This window comes from Tenrec ecaudatus, chromosome 4 (assembly GCF_050624435.1).
Source record: "Tenrec ecaudatus isolate mTenEca1 chromosome 4, mTenEca1.hap1, whole genome shotgun sequence".
NCBI classification, from domain to species: Eukaryota; Metazoa; Chordata; class Mammalia; order Afrosoricida; family Tenrecidae; genus Tenrec; species Tenrec ecaudatus.
Window position 1 is genome coordinate 14,303,500 of NC_134533.1, and position 20,877 is coordinate 14,324,376.

General features: G+C 45.2%; 1 protein-coding gene across 1 annotated transcript in view; it reads left to right on the forward strand.

The window, feature by feature from the left end:
* Nucleotides 1-20,107, forward strand: part of PATL1 (PAT1 homolog 1, processing body mRNA decay factor) — a 39,852-nt gene extending 19,745 nt beyond the window's left edge. Inside the window, exons 9-19 of the mRNA XM_075545662.1 lie at nt 305-394; nt 2,595-2,775; nt 4,322-4,445; nt 5,245-5,342; nt 5,871-5,930; nt 6,982-7,130; nt 9,821-9,980; nt 16,787-16,942; nt 17,737-17,828; nt 18,097-18,246; nt 18,501-20,107. Of these exons, the coding sequence (XP_075401777.1) occupies nt 305-394; nt 2,595-2,775; nt 4,322-4,445; nt 5,245-5,342; nt 5,871-5,930; nt 6,982-7,130; nt 9,821-9,980; nt 16,787-16,942; nt 17,737-17,828; nt 18,097-18,246; nt 18,501-18,522 (1,282 nt within the window). The 3' untranslated portion in view covers nt 18,523-20,107. The remainder of the gene's footprint in view (nt 1-304; nt 395-2,594; nt 2,776-4,321; nt 4,446-5,244; nt 5,343-5,870; nt 5,931-6,981; nt 7,131-9,820; nt 9,981-16,786; nt 16,943-17,736; nt 17,829-18,096; nt 18,247-18,500) is intronic.
* The last annotated feature ends 770 nt before the right edge of the window (nt 20,108-20,877 follow it).

Genomic DNA, 20,877 nt, shown 5'->3' on the forward strand with positions numbered 1-20,877 from the left:
GATAGTTGAAACAGCCTCTTTGGTCTATTGAAAGCCGTCTACTACCGGAGAAAAAAGAAAATTGTACTCGAGTGTAGCTAATTTGCTTGAATTTTTTTATGACCATTCTCTTAGGAATGGAGATGTGGGCCTTGTGGAAGATAGGTCAGAGAGTGGCATCTTCTTTAGAGCCGGTCTCCTTGGACTAGACATGAGTGTGTCCCTGAGTAAACCTGTGTGAAGTTGTGCTGTGTTGCTGTGTCCTTTGAACCATCAAATCTTGAGCCTCCTCACACAATTGCAACCCTTGACCCTTTTTTCTTAGATCTCAGGCCCCAATGTTTCGACCAGACACGACTCACCTTCACCCCCAGCACCGCCGGCTCTTGCATCAAAGACAGCAACAGAACAGAAAGTGAGTACCCAGCCACTCCTGTGTGTTCCTAACGCACACAGCTTTCGATTTGACAGCGTTAAGGGGGCGCTGCATCATATTTTACCGTTTTCAGCTATCTAATTAATTTTGCGATAACTTTGCTGGGAAAGTCAAATTACAGAAGCTACCATTTCATGTTGTTAATGCCCTCGCTTTTAAATATGAAGATAAAATGAACTGTTTTTCAAATTGTTAATGACCATGGTGATCATAAATCGCAGTGAAAATGTAGGTCTGAGTTTTAATCTTAGTGAACATTGTGTACTCACCCCGCACCAAGTTCTCGCTGTATGAGTACCCTTACTGCCTTTGGTTTGCCGTCCTTGCTCAGAGGTGATCTTGAAGCAGAGCCTAGCCTTGTCTGTGGGTGTTAACGTGAAGCCAGTGGCTATTCTTTCTTTCTGCTTCGAGTTAATTCATGCCTATTGGCTGGATGAGGATTCAATCATGATGGGCAAAAACAATGACTATGTAAACTGCACCCTGGTTGTGTGCCAGGCACTGTGACAGGTCTTAGAGATCAAAAGAACAAATTAGATAAAGCCACTGCTTTCTTGAATCTTAGCTGCCACCAAAATCCCATCTGTAAGAAATAAATTAACCATAACTGTGAGAAATCTCTTGATCCTCTGAATTTTCTGTCTCTGTGTAGTGTGCATAATTCCTTCTCCATGTCAGAAGCATTCTAGGATATTTTTTCACGAGAGAAAAAAAACCCAGTCTGAGCTATTAAGACTCAAAAAGTACAAACCATAAAGGGAAAGATGAGTATGTCTATATTATCTGCATACACTAATAGGCAGTTCCCGTGTGGCTCATAAACAAAAAAAAAAGTTCCAGCTCTCTCTTAATCGAGAAATTGTGAATTAAAAGGAGATAGCCATTTTTTACCATCAGCGAGGCACAATTTGAAATGCCTCGCTTCTGCCACGGGTGATTATGGACATACAGCCTCTTGAGGAGAAAAAAGGTGGCAGGAAGGAGGTCGGGAATGTAGACTCACCACATCCTAGCAGTTGGGCATGTGATCCGCATGGGTGAAATCTGAAAAACAGTGTTGAGTGCCAGAGCAAGAAGCATAAGAGAGAGAGCGTCAGCACGTTCATGGGAAAAAAGTAAATGCTTGGTCCACTATTATTGCTGGATAGCTGGAGGGCCCAGTAGCATAATATGATGATTTTTAAGGGTGCAGTATTTAAAGATGCGCACAGGAGCCATGAAGGTGTCAAACATTGCCCAGGTCAGGGAAAGACAGGGTGAGGGTGCCTCACAGCAGGACGAGCCTCCAGACTGGGACCAGGGCCAGAAGAGGGACTGCTAATAGGGACACTGTGTCACTTGAAGAGTCCTTTTTTTTTTTAAGCTGAGGCAAATTTGGCTATAAAAAAAGGTTTTGTTGTTAAATCCAGATGGTAGGTTAAGTGGATGTTTACTATAGTGTTTGCTGAATTATAATTTTGTAGATTATAAATCTCAGTAAAAATTGAGAAATCTTTGAATTCAGAAAATAGATTTTGAGATCTTACTGAAATATTTTATAATTTTTAGGGTTGGTTTTTTTTTAAGTATGTAGACTTTAGATTCAAATTGGCATATGTAAGTTCAAATGGCTTTTATTGTGCCACAGGATGTATGGACGACTTTGGACAAGTTGCTTGATCTCTCTTGGTCTCAGTGGCTAGTTTTAAGTGGAGAGCATTCAATGGCTTATTTTGGAGAGCTTAACAAAAAGTCTACTGGTGACAATACTAAGCACCTGATGGGCTCTCTGATCATGGCATTTATTTTAATTATGTATTGTGTAGCTCTGTCCACTTAAATTCTATTAAGACACAATTATTTTTATGCTCTTTTAACAAAAAAGGAGCCCTGGTAGTGTGGCTTCTTTTAGAGCTACTAACTACAAAGTCAGCGGTTTAAAATCACCCTCTCCTTCAAGGGGAAAAAATGAGGCTTTCTACACCCATAAAGATCTAGCGTCTCAGAAACACATGAGGCAGTTCTGTGCACTACAAGGTTGCTTGAGTTTGAAGTTGGCTTTTTTTTTTTTTTTTAACAAAAGCAAAGGGAACCTTTTTTTTAGTAGGTGTTGGGGTGGTGGTTTTAAGAATGATCTTGTTGTTATTCGCCATCCTGAATGTAACCACTTGGAGTGAATGTGGCCTTTGTTTGTTTTCAGTCAGCATCGGCATGTCAATGGTGCAGGAGATAGAGGAAGTCATCGAAGCAGTCATCAAGATCATCTTCGGAAGGATCCGTATGCGAGTCTCATGTTGCAGCGAGAAAAGGACTGGGTCTCCAAAATCCAGATGATGCAGCTACAAAGCACAGACCCCTATCTGGATGACTTCTACTACCAGGTAAGTGCTGTGTGCTGCTTCTGGCCACCGGAGTGTGTGTCAGCCATAAGAGAGATGCAAGTCAACCCCACCATTACACCCCCCCACACATGTACAGCAAAGGCTGGGGAAGATGTAGGGAAATTGGAATCTTTATCTACTACCACTGGTGGGAGTACAAAAGTGTTACAGCCCTGCTGGAAAACAATGTGACAGGTCCTCGAAAAACTAAGCATAGAACTGTCATTTGGCCCAGCATTTCTCCTCACTCTCTACCCAGCAGAGTTTACAAGCAGAGACTCAAAAGGAGACTTGTATGCGAGTCCAGTGCTACTCAGAGTAGCCCAGAGAGAGAAAGAACCTAAGTGCCTCTGAGGCACGTGCATGAACACACAAAGCGCGGTGCAGCCACGTCTTGGAAAGCTGCTCTGCCAGCAGGAGAGGTGGCTTCTTGCTGCTTGCTGTATCCTGTGCGGAGCCTGAAACCAGCACGCCGAGCCAAGTGAGCCAAACACAGAAGGCCACAGTGGCTGGTCTCACTTAAAACGATAAGACAAGGCAAATGTATAGCTTACCAGGAGCAGGAAGAAGAGAAGAAAAGGAGCCAACAGTGATGATAAAGTCGCCTTAATTAAGGGTAGAGGTGAATAGTCTATTATAACTACTGACAAGTCATGCACCTATAGAAAGTTGGGAACAGTTGTGTGATAGACATTTACATCCATGACACCCTACCCCACCCAGTAGCTGCTGAGGTGCTTAGAGATAACCAAGCACCTCAGGGATTTGCTTACTTGGCTTAGGGTCATGATTTCATGTTGCTGCTGCTGTTGGGTACCATGGAGTCAGGGGGTGGGGGGCGGGGTGGTCACATAACTGGAAGAATGCAATCAAGTGTCAGACCTGTTGAGCTGGTGTAGGTTTTAATGTGTGTTTTTAGCAAACCGATTAAGCCTATTTTATCCTCTCGAGCTAATGGTCTCTCTTGTTCAGTGAATAGTTTGCTTAAACGAGGGGGTTTCAGGAAGTTTATGAAAAAAAGGCCATTATCTTTTAATTCCATTTGTCTGTGAACTTTTTGAAGCCACCCCCCCCCACCTGCCATACGCATTCTCCTTTCACATAGAGGCTCTCAGATTGGCATCATAAATCTGTTTAACATCAGTTGAGGAGTTCAAAGCCACCAGCCAGCTCCGAAGGAAAAAGAAGAGGCTTTCTACTTCTCTAAAGAGTTAAGAGTCTCAGAAACTCGGGGCAGTTCTACCCTGCCCTATAGGGCCACTATGAGTTGGCATCGACTCTGGCAGTGAGTTTGGTGTCTTGGTTTGGGGCATCAGTAATCTGCTTCCTTCTGTTGGCAGTTAAAGAGATCACCACTGGTGACTAACTTGTTTACAAACTGGAATTCGTTGATAAAGTTGAGTTGACGGCAATCTAGCAAATTAAGAGTTCAGGGTATGTCATGGAGTTGGTCGTGTTATTGCTGCGAGTGTAGATCAGTTATTTAATGGTGACGTGCAGCCCTGTTGGATGTTTGCATTGCAAATCAAATCTTCTCATGTGGTAGAATTACTTTGAGAAACTGGAGAAACTATCAGCTGCTGAAGAAATGCAAGGTGATGGCCCGAAGAAGGAGCGCACCAAGCTCATCACCCCTCAGGTGGCCAAACTGGAGCACGCCTACAAGCCAGGTAGGGTCCTTGTGTCTGTGCCGTGATAAGAGACACTGGGGGTGCACTGCGGATATGCTAAAATAGAAGTAATGTATACAGGGCAGCGCTGGTTATGACTAAGAAATGGTCATGAGTGTGTCTCTGGTGACCGTGTGTAGTGAGTGAGAACAGGTGCCGGGGTCTTCGTTCGCCGACTGTCGGGTAAGACTGTGCTGCCAAAGCCCCTGTGATGCCGCAGATGAAGGTAATGGTGAATTTATTTAGAGGGGAGCTCGGGTCAGTCCGAGTGAAGGCGATTGTACCTAGTATTAAAGGGCAAGTAGGAATTGCTTTTCAGTCAGATGGATGGACATAGAGATGTCTGAAACCTTTTCTCGCGCATAGACCGAGTGCTTTGCAGATAACATTTTCTACTTTGGGTTCCATGATTTTTTAAACCTGTGAAAATGTCTAGTATCCCTAAATCAGTGGTTCTTAACCTTCTTGATGCCGTGACCGTTTAATAGAATTCCTCATGTGGTGGTGAACCCCAACCATAAAATCATTTTCATTGCTATTCCATCACTGTCATTTTGCTACTGTTATGAATCGGGAGACCCTTGTGAAAGGGTTGGTTGATGGGTCGCGACCCACAGGCTGAGCACTGCTGCCCTAAGTACGTTAGCTTGGGGGCAGGCGAAGTTTTAATAAGAGATTACATTGGGTAATTCTCCTATGGAGAATTGTTACAGACTGTGAGTAGCGAAGGTAAAGATGTTTGAAAGCTGCTGACTGCCTGGCTGAGTGTTTATCCTGTTGAACTTCTCTGTCCTTGTAGTGCAGTTCGAGGGCTCTCTGGGAAAGCTCACTGTCTCGAGTGTGAATAATCCCCGCAAAATGATTGATGCTGTTGTGACGTCTCGGAGCGAGGATGATGTAAGTCTTCGCAGAATTGGGCACTTGAAAGAGGGCGGTCCTTTCTGCCTGCGTGGGGTGGGAAGAAGGAGCCGCTTCCTTGACCAGCACCCTGGGGCCCACCTGCCATCCTGGTTTTGCCCAGCCAGGTCTCCCTGGCAAGCAGTCACGGGCTGGGCGCAGCAGGGCTCTGCTTGGGTAGCACCGCCTGCAGGCAGGCCTCCTTCTCACGCCCTTTGCTGTTTACACCTGTGGCCATTTCCGTGTTTGAAGGTTGCCCTGTGATGGCCCTCGCTGTGCTGCATTCTGTAATTACCTTTTGCCCGTCTGTGACTTCACCTCCGAAGCTTGCGTGTGGGTGGGTTGAATCATCTTTAGAATCTTGGGTCTACATTAGTGTAATTTTACATCATGAACTCCAAGAACATCGATATTCTCAAGAGTAATTTCAGAAGGGAGCCTACAGGTACACACTGAGTAAATTATTTTTAACTAGTAAAGACTTTGCATTGAATAGTCTTGCCTTTTTTTTCCTTTTCTTTTTTTAAGGAGACAAAAGAAAAACAGGTTCGGGACAAGAGACGAAAAACTCTTTTCATAATCGAGAAAGTAAGTTGCTATCTTTCGTTTCCAATGCATAGTTGTCAGATGTCTGTATACACGAGTGAACAGTGCATCGGTGTTCTGTGACTTTTAAATTAATGGCCAAGTTCTTACTATATCCCTGTTGTATCCAGAACACCCAGGAATGAGTGTGGTAAGAACACTGCACTTAGAAGTACGGCGGCTTCGTCCAGGCTTACTCACTCAGTAGCCCCATGTCTGAGCAGGTCACCTCTCTGTTGTTAATGCCATCGAGTCAGTTCCAACCCAAAAAGTACCCTCCGTACAACAGAACGAGACACTGCCCAGACCTGCGCCTTGCTCACAACTGTTGTTAGGTTGAACCCTTTGTTGCAGTCACGAGGCTCGTTCATCTCCCTGGGGGTCCTCCAGGTCCTGGGTGCTGGGCTGAGCTCTAAGAACAGTTAGGTCACACATAAGCAGGTGGCTGGTAGAGGACGCAAAACCCATGTATCGAGGCCCCAGAGCATGGCGGTTAAGGGCGCAGCATACAACCGTTTCTGACCACACCTACCTGAGGCAAGTGATTTTACCTTTCTGTGTGATCCCCACTTTTTTTCCGGGTAAGCGGAGTGGCAGTGAAGCCTTTCTCACCGGCCTGTGGTGACCAGTCAGGGAATCCATACCAAGTGTTTTGAACAGAGCCTGTCACCTAGTAAAGCGATGGATTTGTGATGATCAATTTTTAGAAATACTTGTAGTAGTGTGATACGTAATTGTCTGTTAAACAGGATACTAACAATACATAAAAACAGTGCTGTGGTCGCTGCTGGGAACCTCGGAGAGCAGCATCCTCCCTTTCCTCGTTACCACAGCTTCTGGGTCAGAGGTGGAGGAGGGATGAGAGTGGTGGTGGAGGAACTCCTTACGTTCTTCTCACCGTGTTTCTGGGTTGAATGAGAACCGGTTTCCCCACCCCGTCTCAGCCTTTACACAAGGACTTTCCCCTTAGCTCGTCCTCCTCAACTGCAAGCATGCTTCTCCGTGTTCCTGACCTGCCCTGCCCTGCCCTCGGCTTGCTTTGTGTCTCCCTCAGACGTACAGTTTACTCCTTGAGGTGGAGGACTATGAGCGGCGCTATCTCCTCAGTCTGGAAGAAGAGCGGCCGGCCCTGGTGGCTGAAAGGAAGCATAACATCTGTAGCATGTATGACAACTTAAGGGGGAAATTGCCTGGACAAGAGAGGTAGGAACCGTGCACTTTGAAGGAAACAGACCAGCCAAATTGAGTGTACACATTTCAGCCTTTGTATTTTGTTATTATTATCTGTTTGGGGGGTGGGGGGGTGGGAGGGGATTATTTTTAAATTACTAGATTATTCTTTTAGGTTTAAAAACAAAGTACAGAGAGCTCCCAGCACACAGTTTGCCATTTTAAGAGCAGCTTGCACTAGTGTGGCCCACGTGTTATAACTGATGGATCCGTGTGGATACTATTAGCTAAGCCGGATGGTTTCCATAATTACATTTTGAGGAAAGTCGCAGGGCAAGGTGGTTTTTCTGTCCCCTGTGAATACACATTTAGTTTCATGACATTGGCTACAGTCCCCTCAATGTGACAGCACTCTTCCCACTTCCTCCCTGCTTTCTGTTGGTCTTTCTTTTCTTCCCCTTCTGACTTGTGAACTTGGCATTGGGGCAAGCAATGCCCTCTTGGTTTCATGGTTGATTGTACTGTGAGTTTGTTAAGGGTGTGCCCGAATTTTCCACCTCAGTGTGTGTTGCTTTAGGTGGGTAGTCACTTCAGTCCTTTTGGATACTACCCATCCCTGTCACCTCTGTCAACTCAGATTTATCCCTTTGTCTCAACTCACATGCCACTTCATATAAAACTTCTCATAATCCTCCCAGATAGGAAAATAAACGTGTCTCTTTATTCTGGCTAGCTATGCAAACCAAAGCCAAACTGACTGCCGCCGAGTTGAAGCTGACTCATAGTGACCCTGTATGTAGGACAGAGTAGAACTGCCCCGGTCACTTTCCAAGACGAACTTTTTCTGGGAGTAGAAAGAGCCAACCTTCTCCTGAGGGGCCGCTGGTGGTTTCAAACAGCTGACCTTGCTGACAGCAGCCCAACACATAGCCCTCTGTCCCCAGGGCTCCTGCTGAGCCCTCCTTCCCAAACACAGAACTGAATCCCCTGCCATCAAGGCAATTCCAACCCCTAACGAACCTGTGGACATTTCCTGGGGCTATAAGTCTTTGTGAAAGGAGTCAGCCTTAACTTTCTCAGGCAGGGTGGCTGGTGGTTTGTCCCCTGAGATTCGGGTTAGCAGTTAATTTCACAATGCAACCCCAGCTCTGACTTAAAGCCATCAAGTCCATTCTGACTCAGAGCAAACCTGTGTCTATCACACACAACAAAACCGCAAGCTCACCACCATCAAGGCGATTCTGACCTAGAGTGCCCCTGCTGAACAGCGTAGAATTGCCCTTGTGTACTCAGGAGACGCTTTAGTGGTCTTGAACTGCTGACAGCAGCTGAGCATGTCAACTACCCTGAGAGCAGGGCCCCATATCTAGTATTCATTTATTCATAAGCTGCCTGCTTGGCACTCTGCAAGTTACTAAAGATACAGTCAGGAATATCATTTTGTTTCTATCTATGCAGTTATTGGGTTTATTTGACTTATGACTAGTAGCATCTTCAACCTACTAAGGTAGCACTTAGAAAGTGTCATACCCCACGGGGTTTCCTTAGGAGCTCTGGTGGCACTTTGTGTTAAGCATTGGGCTGCTCCCAGGTTCAAACCCATCAACTGCACCAGAGAAGAAAGTTGGAGACACGGTTTTTTCTGTGAGGATAGACAGTCTTGGAAACGGGCTTTATGTGTGATCACTGTGACTCGGTAGCGTGTTTGAGATGTCCAACAATATTCGTGTTGATCTTCCAATGGAGACTAGGTTTTGTTTCCTGTGTTTTTTTGTAAAGACTATGTTTTTCTCTGTTTCTCTGTTGTCTCCTGACTACTCAATCTCTGAAACAAACTCTTGCTAATGGTAATTGCTTTGTAAATCACAAATACTTACTTTGACAAATGCAAGAAAATTGTCTCCTAGTAACTACCTTACCCCTTGCCCATTCAAGAAAAATTACTGATTCTTTTATTTCAGAGCGCACACACATATAAAACAAAACACAAGAGCAAGACTTTTCTGGAGTTGGGTTGACCATAGGGGACTGGCCGAAGAAGTGTTGTGTATCCATAGATTGGAATGTTGTCCAGCCATTAAAATGTAATTTAATAGTACCTATTAATATGTGAACGTGGTCATGGTACATTGTTGAGTGACGAAAATGGAGTTACAAATGACAAAGCCACATGAATTCTGTGGGCCAAATTGTGTGTGTTGATAGAACATTTGCTATTTTAACCATCTTCACATGTGTAATAAGTGACATCAAATACATTCTTGTTGTACTGTTCTTACATTTTCCCATCACACTTTAGGCACATTTATGAAGGAAAGAATATGTACAATGCACAGCAAAGAGGTCCTTTCAAATTAGTAGATTGAATAAATCATCTCTGAGGTTATGAATATTCTTATTTTTTCCTTTATGCTGATTTCCAGATTTGGCTACATTAAACTTGCATTGTTCTTAATGAAATTACTTAGAATTAAGAATGTAAGTTGAAGCATAAAGTTTGTCCAAATTCCTGAGCTTACAGCTTGTGAAATGGTGCTTTCCTATATTGGTGATAGTTGAGAGGTAGTCTTCTTATTCAGTTGAGAGTTGGAGAAGTAGTTCCAACCAGTGTGTCTTTGAGCTGGTTCGAGAGTAAAAGCCAGTGCAGTCACATCTTCAGACAGGGAAACGAGGGCTTCGCACTGCGCTTGCTGACCCGGGTTGGCGCTTTTCTTCCCCTGCAGACCAAGTGATGACCACTTTGTACAGATCATGTGTATCCGGAAAGGGAAGAGAATGGTTGCCCGTATTCTCCCTTTCCTCTCCACAGAGCAAGCAGCGGACATTCTCATGACAACAGCCAGGAACCTCCCTTTCCTCATCAAGAAGGACGCACAGGATGAGGTGATTCTCACACACAGGCCTCTCACCTTGGGGTCATCGCCAATAACATCTCTAGAATCCAACCTTCTTGTCCTCTCCCTCGCCCCTTCTCGTTTTATCTAACCTGTGGCAATGTGATTTGCTTGTTTAAAGCAATACCTTACCTGTTTCAGGCCTCCCTTTGATTTGATTTTCGTTGCATGGGCTCTGTCCACTAAACATGAGTAAAGCAGCAGTCCTGTCCTACGTAACGTAGCCAGAATCTAACAGCTACTAGAGAACTACTTGGGAAGCTTGTAGTTCAGCCCACCCCAAACCTGCTGGGTCAGGATTTTCTAAGGAATGATTGGGGCTCCTGCAGCTTTAAAAAGGTTCTCCTCCGAATCTGACGCTCACGGAAGTTTGGACACTGAGCCTCAGTTATTTTTGCTGGTGGGTTGTTCTCAGTCACTTAGTAATGCCCTGTGGAAATATTTCAGTGGTGTTCCACAGGAATTGGGGCAGCAGTTTTTAAACAATTCGTACCGTGCTTTAAGTTGGAATTTGGAACATGACTATTCCGTGTGCAAAATAACTTCTTGATTAAAGTTGCTATCTACTTAGCTAAATTTAAAATGGTTTGGAAAGTCCAAAGCAATGAAATGATAAGGATACTACCCAAGCTCACTCTCCTTGAGTTGATTCTGATTCATAGCTACTCTTTCATCATGTTTCCGAGGCTGTAAATCTTAATGGGAGCAGCTAATCTCACCTACCTAAGAGCTCCTGGTAGGTTTGAACCACTGACCTTGGCATTAGCAACCTAATGTTTACCTGATAGCACCACCTGGGCTCCTGAAGGATATGACAAGGGAGATCACATTAGAGTGAGATTCAGAATACTAAGAGCTATTTGAGAGGAGCTGAGAGCTCTGTTAGACTACAGCTGGAGTAAGTGGCTTTGTGGTGGTGTTGGTAGTGGTGGTTAAGGGCCATCAAGTCAGTTCTAATTCATAGTGACTCGATGTACAGCAGAAAGAAACAGTACCTAGTCCTGCACCATCTCACAATTGTTAGGTCTGAGTCGCTGTGCCAACCACTGTGCCAGTCCATCTCTTTGAGGGTCTTGCTGTTTTTCGCTGACTTTCTACTTTGTGAGCCATGTTTTTTTTTCCAGGAATTGGTCCCTCCTGGAAACATACACAAAGTACATTAGATGCCAGCCTTGCTGCTAGGGGGCATTCTGGTTGAACTTTTTCTAAGACAGATGTATTGATTCCTTAGGCAGTCCGTGGTCTTCTCAACATTCTTTACCAATACTATAGTTCAAATGCATTGCTTCTTCTCTGGTCTCTCTTTTGTGCAGTTGTACATGCATATGAGTCGATTGAAAATACCACATTTGGGTCAGATGCAGCAAGTTTGCCCAGTGCAACACATTGAGTTATTTCTTGCTGCTTCTATGACTTGGAGCCAAATATAAGGGGTACCCCAAAAAACTGGAGTTGCACTGGACAGAGCGGAGCTTTCTTAGTATGCATTTTTCCCACTGGGCAAGCATCGAGCAACTCACTCTGCATTAGTGCACCCAGTGGCATCACCTGGGAAGGTTCTCTCTGGTCACAGTGAATTTTTTTCATAAAAGCAGTTTCACTGGAACCTCATTTTTTGTGATGGCCGATTTCTGAGAACAGCATGCAGCTGTGAAATCGTGTTTCCTGCTTGGGAAAAATGCCACAGAAACTGTTGTGATGTTGGACACAGCTTACAAGGACAGCACTGTGGGAAAAACTCAAGTGTACAGAGTGATTTTCTTGGTTCAAAAAGGTGAAATGTCGATTGATGACAAACCTCGTTCTGGACATCCATCAACTTCTGGAACGGATGAAAATGTCGAATCATAGCACATTTGGAGTTCATTCCATGAGCCATGAGGTCAGACTGTTATTCAAGCTTTCTATTTAGAGGTTTTGAAATGATTGTGTAACAGTGTGCAACAGAAAAGGCCTGATGTAGCATCAAAGAACTAAAAATCTTATCAGTGGGTGCCCACCCTCCTGATACGATCACTGAAGACAAACGTGTGCATAAGCAAATGTGGTGAAGAAAGCTGATGGTGCCCAGCTATCAAAAGATATAGCATCTGGGATCTTAAAGGCTGGAAGGTAAACAAGTGGCCATCTAGCTCAGAAGCAACAAAGTCCTCATGGAAGAAACACACCATCCTGTGTGACCACGAGCTGTCGAAGGGATCAGGTATCAAGCATTAAGGAACAAAAAATCATATCATTGTAAATGTGGGTGAGTGCAGAATGGAGACACAAAACCCAGTGGAAGTCAACCGGACACCCCTTACTGAAGGGTTGTGGGGAGGAGATGAACCAGTCAGGGTGCAGGGTAGCAACGATGAAACACATAACTTTCCTCTAGTTCTTAAATTCTTCTCCCCCACTCCCCACCCCAATCTCTTGATCCCAATTCTACCTTACAATCCTGGCTAGACCAGAACATGTACATAGGTACAGAGAGCAACTGGAAACAGGGAATCCAGGACATAGGACTCCTCCAGGATCAGTGGTGAAAGTAGCGATGCCTGGAGGGTGGAGAGAATGTGGGGTAGAAAGGGGGAACTGATTACAAGAATCTATATATAGCTTCCTCCTCCCTGGGAGCGGGACAGCAGAGAAGAAGGCAGGGGGAGACGTCGGACAATGTAGTATATGACAAAATAATAATTTATGGATGATGAAGGGTTCATGAGGTAGGGGGGAGAGGGGAAATGAGTAGCATATATTAAGGGCTCAAGTAGAAGGCAAATGTTTTGAGAATGATGATGGCAACAAATGTGCTTGACACAATGGATGTATGTATGGATTGTGATAAGAATTGTACGAGCCCCCAATAAAATGATTTTTTTTTTTTTTTAAAGAAAAGGCCATGATTTATGGCAGGCAGTGGATTGGTTTTGCTACTAGGACAATGCGCCTGCTCACACAACCATCTCAGTGCACGAGTTTTTGGCAAAAAGCCACATGCCATGCACCTTACTGACCTTGCTCCGTGCAACTCCTTTGTGTTGCTTTGAATGAAGAGGGCCATGAACAGACCGTGACTTGGTGGTGTAGAGGAGGTGAACAAAAAAACAAGGGAGGTGCTGTCAGCCATCCAAACAGACTAGTTTTAAAAATGTGTCCAAGAATGGAATAGCAGATTTGATTAAAATGTATTAAGTGTAATGGAGAGTACTTTAAAGGTGAGGTTGTTTTGTAAAACAATGTAAATACATGGCTTTCGGGGCGGGGGGGGGGGGCACATCGCAGGTGACACAGTCCCAGGTTTTCTGCTGTGGCCTTCAGGTAGCCCAAATAATCTTGGGTTATTTGCTCACCATACAGATTAAATAAGTCTGGTGAAAAGATACGAGCTTAATGCACATCTTTCCTGATTTTAAACTATTCAGTATCCACTTGTTCTGTTCAAAAAACTGCTTCTTGGTCTGTTTGCAAGTTCCACAAGAACACAATAAAGCATTCTGGAATGAATTCTCATTTTTCTGTAGATTGCTAATTAATCGCACAGTAAAATGCCCTCTTTTAAAAAAAATCATTTTATTGGGGGTTCTCACAGCTCTTAGAACACTCCATACTGGTGGCAACAAATGTGCTCGACACAATCAACACATAGAATGTTTTTTCCACACTAATACAAACGTTAATAGTGTCTTTTTTTTAAATCATTTATTGGGGGCTGGTACAACTCTTGTCACAATCCATACATGATTGTGAGTCCCCAATAAAATGATTTTTCAAAAAATGACACTAATAAAGTTGGTATTAATGTGAAGAAGAAAAATATTCCATATGTTAATTGTGTCAAGCATATTTGTACATATGTTGCCATCATCATTTCCAAAACAGTTTCTACTTGTGCCCTTGGTATCAGCTCCTCTTTTTTCCCCACCCTGGTGAATCCTTGATCAATTATACATTGTTATTATTTCGTATCTCACACTGTCCAAAGTGCTCTCTCTCCATCCACATGTCTGTCATTCGTTCCCTTGGGGGGGAGGGGGAAGCGGCTGTTAATATATTTAACCTTGTGATCAGTTCCCTCTTTCTCCCCTTCCCACTCACCGACCATCCCCCACCCTCCTGATATTGCTCCTTCTGTTCCTGAGGGGTTTCTTAAGATGTCTTTTTATAATGAGCAACACAAACGTTCTTTTGGTATTTGTGCTTTAAGCCACAGTCCATCTGACAGCAGCAATGATATCCCTGTTATACATTTTCTGAATCCCTTTGAATTGCTGGCAGCTCCTTGCTGCCACCCTTTTTGAATTTTACTTCCATGTAAAAACAATGTTATTGTTTGTTAATTTCCACATTCTGTTGGGTCACCTTTCTTTTAATTGCCACAAATGTTAATCTCTCTCAGCTTGGCCAAGTAGCTATCTTCCACATTTCTTGGCATGGACTAGTGAGTGCTCTCAGCACTGCATGAGTTTGTTGAAAGCGTTCACTTGGTGCTCCCATCGATTCCAGAGCCTTGTTTTCACCAGTGCCTTCCGTGCAGCTTGGCCTTCTTCCTCTAGGACTGTCTGCTCTCAATCATACGCAACCTCTTGAAGTGGTTGAATGCTGACCACTTTTGTTACAGTGACTTGGTATGTCCCGCCCGTCTTCCTTTGGCGCTCAGAAACCTTTCAATGTTTTGCTCATAGATTCATTCAGTATTGCAGGTGGAAATTTTTTTTCTAGTACTGTCCCTTTTTGGTTTCTAACTCCCACATCTTTGCACATTTCATTATGATGCTGTACTTCTTGTCCAGCTTCCCTTTGAAGTTTTCTCTTCAGCTCTTCTCCTTCATTACTTCTTCTAATCACTGTACGCTCATCAGCAAGTTTCAGTCTCTTCTGACATTCAGTTAGGGATTTTTTTAATCCGTATCTTTTTCTCCTGCTTCTAAAACTAATGTGTACCTTTTCAGAAGTTTCATTGGCACTTCATCCACATGTCATGCATATACAAATCAGTCGTTCAATCGTACCAAGAAGAGCTTTACAGTCATTACCACAGTTTTAGAACATCTTCCTTATACTCAGTTATTATTGTAGTTTTTTTAATCGTGGTGAAAATATGCAGAACAGAACATTCTCCAGTTCAACAACTTCTTACATATATGAGGTGGTGCCATTGATTAAACTCATGTTGTGAAACCATTATTGATATCCTTTTCCAAATTAATCCACCACCATTGACATAAGCTCAGTGTCCCCTAGGCAAAAATTCTTCCTCCTTCACCCATGGTAACCTTTGGTCAGCTTTGTTTTTTGTTTTCAGTAGTTCTCTTGGTCGAGCCGACACATGTCATCACGTCCATGGTCAATTGCGTTTAAAAGGCCTTGGCTCTACATCATCACAGTCAGTTCTAATGTCGGCAGTGAAGACTCTCTAGGGCAGACCGCAGAAAGCGTGTCTGCGTTTTCTTCAAAACCAATGACCACTGTTGAGAGTGTGGTCGTTGAGTGCCTGGAAGCCCTTTGGATTTATTCTCCTGGGTTCAAACCAACTTAGCTCTGTTGTAACTTCCCAGTCGGGATCACACAATAGCAAGAAATGAAGGCTAGAATTCAAGTCATCGGGTTTGGTTTTCTTGTTGTTAGGCCCCGTCAAGTCAGCTCCAGTTCACTGCGATCCTGTGTGCAACAGAACTAAATATACTGGGTCCCGTGTCATCCTCACAGTTGTTACGTGTGAGCCCATTGTTGCAACCCCTCTGGCAGTCCATCTTGCCAAGAGCCTTCCTTTTTTTCACTGCCATGCTGCCTTACCAAGCATGATGCCCTTCTCCAGGGACTGGTCTCTCTTGCTAACATGCCCAAAGCACCTGAGATGAAGTCTCGCCATCATTGCCTCTTAAGGAGCACTCTGGTCTTACTCTTTAAGACCGATGTGTTTGTTCTTTTGGCAGCCCACGGTACTCTCAGTGTTCCTTGCCAGTCCTGGCTCTAGCTATGTGCTGTGATACTCAGCACTTCCTTTAGCTTCCCCAATCAGCTGCAGAGTTAGGTAATAATTCACCCATTTTTTCTTAATCTCAGTGAGCCTTTATGAAGACAAAATAGGATATAATTTCCATACAAATACTGATTTTATCCATAGCACTCTGAACTGACCTAAGAGAACGTATCGCAGGACAGAGAACCCCTGGGGACGAGTAGTCATGTTCTGGGCAGCTAGCCACAAGGTCAGCAGTTTAAAACCACCAGCCATCCTGTGGGAGAAAGCTTTCTACTCCCGTAAACAGTCACAGTTTCCGGAACTCACGGGGACACTGTACCCTGTGCTATGGAGTTGCGCTGTGAGTCAGCATCGACTTAATGGCAGTGAGTATTTCTGCATTTTTATCATAATATCGTGACGTTTCCCGGTTGCCTGTGTCTTCCTCACCACACTTTAGATCCCTGAGGGTCTGTGTCTTGTTTACTGTTGGTTTGCGGCCTGTAGCACCTGACACCTTGTAGGCATGTGAATATTTTTTGGTGTGTAAATAAAAATACTGGTGTTGTGTTACGGTACAAGTTTGGCTCTGTGCTGTGGCAGTGACTTCACACCCTCGATGGGCTGGGTCATGAGGTTTCCAGAGGAGATGGAGATGACAGCGTTCTCAGTAGCTATTCTAGAATCTCGTCAAGACAGTAGTAGTATCTGCCAAACCTGCCGCCCCTTTTTGGTCAGCCTTGCCCAGGTAGTTGCAAATGCAGCTGCTCATTCTCCCTTCCTTGCCCCAGGGAGGGGGTATTGTTTTCAGACGTAGCAGGTGTAATATGTTCCTGTTTTCCTTGCAGGTGCTGCCATGCTTACTGAGTCCCTTCTCCCTCCTCCTCTATCACCTTCCATCAGTGACCGTCACCAGCCTTCTGCAACAGCTAATGAACCTACCTCAGAGTGCAGCTGCACCAGCACCCGCCAACCCTCACCTCGCTGCTGTCCTCCAGAATAAGGTTGGCTTGTGCTGCCGTGTCCCTGACGCTGCAAGGTTGTAGAATGGATAGTGGCTGCCCATGGCCAATAAGGACTTGTGGGTAGGGCTTCTGACAGTCGGGTGGTGCAATACTGCTAGTGTCCGGATTTTCTGGCTCCCGTGAGAAATAAACCTAGTCTCGTGGCTTCACAGTGTCACCTGGGATCCACACTTCTTCGCTTTTTCTTCTCTGCCATGTGTAGCAGAGGCTGCCATGCATGATCCCTTGTGGTCCAAGTTGAATGTAGACTGAAGTTTCTCTTTCCGTCAGGAAAAAAGGGTGGGTGCATGGTATGGGTTGGCCATTTCTCCTCTCAACCTGGAGCTCTCCCAAAAGTTACAACCAACAGCTTCTCCATCTCCGTCTCAATGGCCAGGACTTGGTGCCGTGATCTTCCCTAAGTGCAGGGAAGCCTGCAGAATGACTGTTCTTTTCAATCCATTTCGGTGCCCGTACATAGAGGCGTAACCCCATGTTATCTGTGGCTGCAAAACTTGCTTCTTCGCCTCAGCTTGGGGTGGGGAAAGGCAGAGGGGACAATGGACATGGCCACTTACTGTCATTATCGGTTACATTTGGTCGGTCATGACTTACTGTACCCATAGGGAAGTCAGGGAACAGATGCACCCCCTCTGTCTCTGACTGCCTCCCTCCATAGAGCGTGCAGCCTCAAAGGGGTCCATTTGCTTTGGTGCTATCCCCCATTTAGTGCGGGGTCCCCGCAAGGGGTTCAGTGCAGTGTTAAGTTTGTTCTTTTCTGTCTCCTCTTGTAGTTTGGCTTGTCACTGCTCCTCGTCATCCTGAGCCGTGGGGAAGACCTACAGAGTTCAGACCCTGCTATGGAATCAACACAAAACAGCCAGTGGTCAGTCTGGGCTGGGCTGCTTCTCTTATTTTACGTCCTTTTATGTAATTTGTAACGGGCACCAACGGCGTGGGTCACACATGGATCTGCTGACAAAAAGGTCAGCAGTTTGAATGCACCATTTGTTCTTCGGGAGAAAGATGAGGCTGCCTGCTCCTTTGAAGATTTGAAAAGACATGGGAACCCGACGGGAACAGTTCCCCATTGTCCTGGAGGGTGCTGTGAATGGGCAAACATGGGGTCATTTGTTCTTGGTTTTCCTCCCCAGGACAGAGGTGATGCTCGTGGCAACCCGAGAGCTGCTGCAGATTCCCCAGGCAGCCCTGGCCAAGCCCATCTCCGCACCCAGCAACCTAGTGTCCCTCTTCTCACGTTACGTCGATCGGCAGAAACTGAACTTGCTAGAGACGAAGCTGCAGTAAGTCGGAAACAAGAACACACGCAGCTAATGATGAGCAGAGGGTGTGGGGAGGAGTGAAACTGAATTTGGTGGAAAAGATTAAAATCAACTCAGATATAAATGCTGGCCTGAGTCAGTAGTCTCAGAAGCGGACGAATTGCTCAGGGAGAGAGCAAGATCATCGTGGGTATTTGGTTATGATGATTCTTACAAGAATCTGTCTCGATTTATTTTTTCAAACATTTCCTTTCTCTTTTTCTTTATACCCTTAGGCTTGTTCAGGGGATCCGATAAAGATCCTCAAATGTGTCACGTACCTCCTGTCGCTGCCACCTGCACTGCTGTCACCACCAATGGAGTGTTTTGAATGTGGGAGGGAAGGTAGCTTTGTGCCCAAAGCAAAAGCCTCGTGAGATCGATCCCGGCTCACAGGCATTCTCTCTCTCTGCCAGGCGTCTCCCTGCTGCTCTGTGACATTTGGCTGGGTGACATTTCTGCTGGTTTCTGCCTCACCTTCTGTGTTACAATTCTGCATGCCCTGCCTTTACTCCGTTCTCTCATGTTTGCATTTTCTTTGCCCTAGAGATACAAATACGGCCTCCCAGCACTGCTACTCCAGTTCAGAGTAGGTTGTAGCCTGCCAAAGGATCCCCCCTCATCCTACTGAAGTCTTTCCTCATGGCCCGTAGTAATGTGATAGGAGAGCCAATTAAGTAGAAATTGACATATATCTACACACACACTCAACACTCCCCAAACAAGCATTTCTGTGATCTCCAAAGGGTCCTTAGAGATGAGTGTTGGCTTAGAAAAAGTATTTGGTGACACGCCCCTCCTCTAATTGCAGGTTGTTGTGTTTTTTTAATTACCACATTTTTAATCTCTCTTCCATCTCGTAATTAATTTGGTGAGTTCTACTTGTTTCAGTAGAATTCAGAGATAAGCAGTACGTCTCATTGGAACTCTGTATTAGCTGGGGCCCAAATGCAGGCTGAGGAGCCCTTCGTCTCGTCCCCACTTGTATTCTCGCGTGTCTGCGCACCTCGGGAGAAAGGGCACGCACATCTCTCCAGGACATGCAGGCGCCAGGCATGGTCCTCACTTGGAGCCCACTTCTGCGGTGTGGTATTTCGCACACTTACCTTGTCTTCCTGAGACGACTTCAGCAAGCCATCTGGGGGCTTACTTCGCTGTACCCCGCTTTTATTTGCTGCCGTGGGCAGAAACTCCAAATGAAAACATGGACTGCTAAGTCTGGCGTGCTTTGCCCCCCACCCACCCCATGAACAAAACAACTGTCCCTGATACTCCATCTCACTCAAGTCCTGTTCCCAGCAGCCAGGGGACCTGGGGTTGAACCCTAGCAGGGCAGCCTGCCATGAGCCTGTTCATTGACCCGCTCCCATTCACCAATCAACCAGGAAAAGGGGCTCTGCACCCCCATGATTAGAGTCCTCAAGAAAATGAAATCTCCATTAATGTTGCCTGACAGTCCAACTCACCCTGTGCTGTTCCCGCCTTTTGGGATATAGTGGGGAGGACAGGTTATGATACTTAAAGAGAATACACATTTTGCACATGACTATGTTGTACAACAGTAATATCCTCTGTTAGAACTGCTGTCTTTGTTCTCCATGCTCGCTCTCCTCTGTCTCCGTTGCCCTCCCACTGTGTAGCCCCTGCCCCCACCAGCCATGCCCCTGTGGCCTGACCCAGCTTCTCTCTCCCATCATCTGCGGACTCTCCTTCACAGCTGATCAAGTGACTACTTGATGATTTTTTCTCCTTCTCTGTGCTCTCCTGTTCGGTTCCAATTAATGAAAATAAAAGTTTCTAAATTTACATTTTTATAGGGTATTGTAAATAAAAACAAATTGTATACTTGAAAAAAAGTGCCTGCATTTCTACTTACTGCTTCAGCGCATGGTTTGGAATGCATTCTAATGTGTAGGGTTGGGGACTGGAAACAATGCCTCTGTCCAATGCCTTCCTCTATGATGTTGTTAAAAAGGAAGCAGAGATTGTGTGTTTACATGACTTGCCTTAAGGTGCCAAGAAAGCTATCAGTCCCTTCCATGTCTGTCCATCCACTCCTTCTGCCCCATCCTAATTGCACAACAGAATTGTTCTCCAAACGCCTGCCTGCTGTTTCTCAGCAGATGTGCATCCCTACCCTGACTTCCAACCAAACGAAAAACAAGCTCTGTGTCTGTAGGGGTCCATGCCCCCACTCAGTGACCCCTATAGGACAGGGTTTCCGAGACTATAAAGCCCCAGGCTTGCTTTCTCCTGCAGACCAGCTGGTGGTTTCAAACTGCTGAACTTGCAGATTGAAGCTTAACACGTAACCATTATGCCACCAGAGTCTTCCCCCTCTCCCCCCTGCTCCTCCCCAACTTACACAGGAGAAAATCTACCCACGAGCAACAGGCTTGGGAGGGATTTTGTTTGCTGATTTTCGACAGACATTTTTGTCTAGAACCGTTTTGCTTTTACTCCATTGACTGGATATACCATGGTTTGTGTATCCACTCAGCTGGTGAAGGAGGGCTTCACTGGTTACTTCCAGTGTGGGCCAGTTACGGGGGGAAAAGCTGCTATAAACATTTGAATGCAGGATTTATGGGGGAATACATTCTTAACTCATTT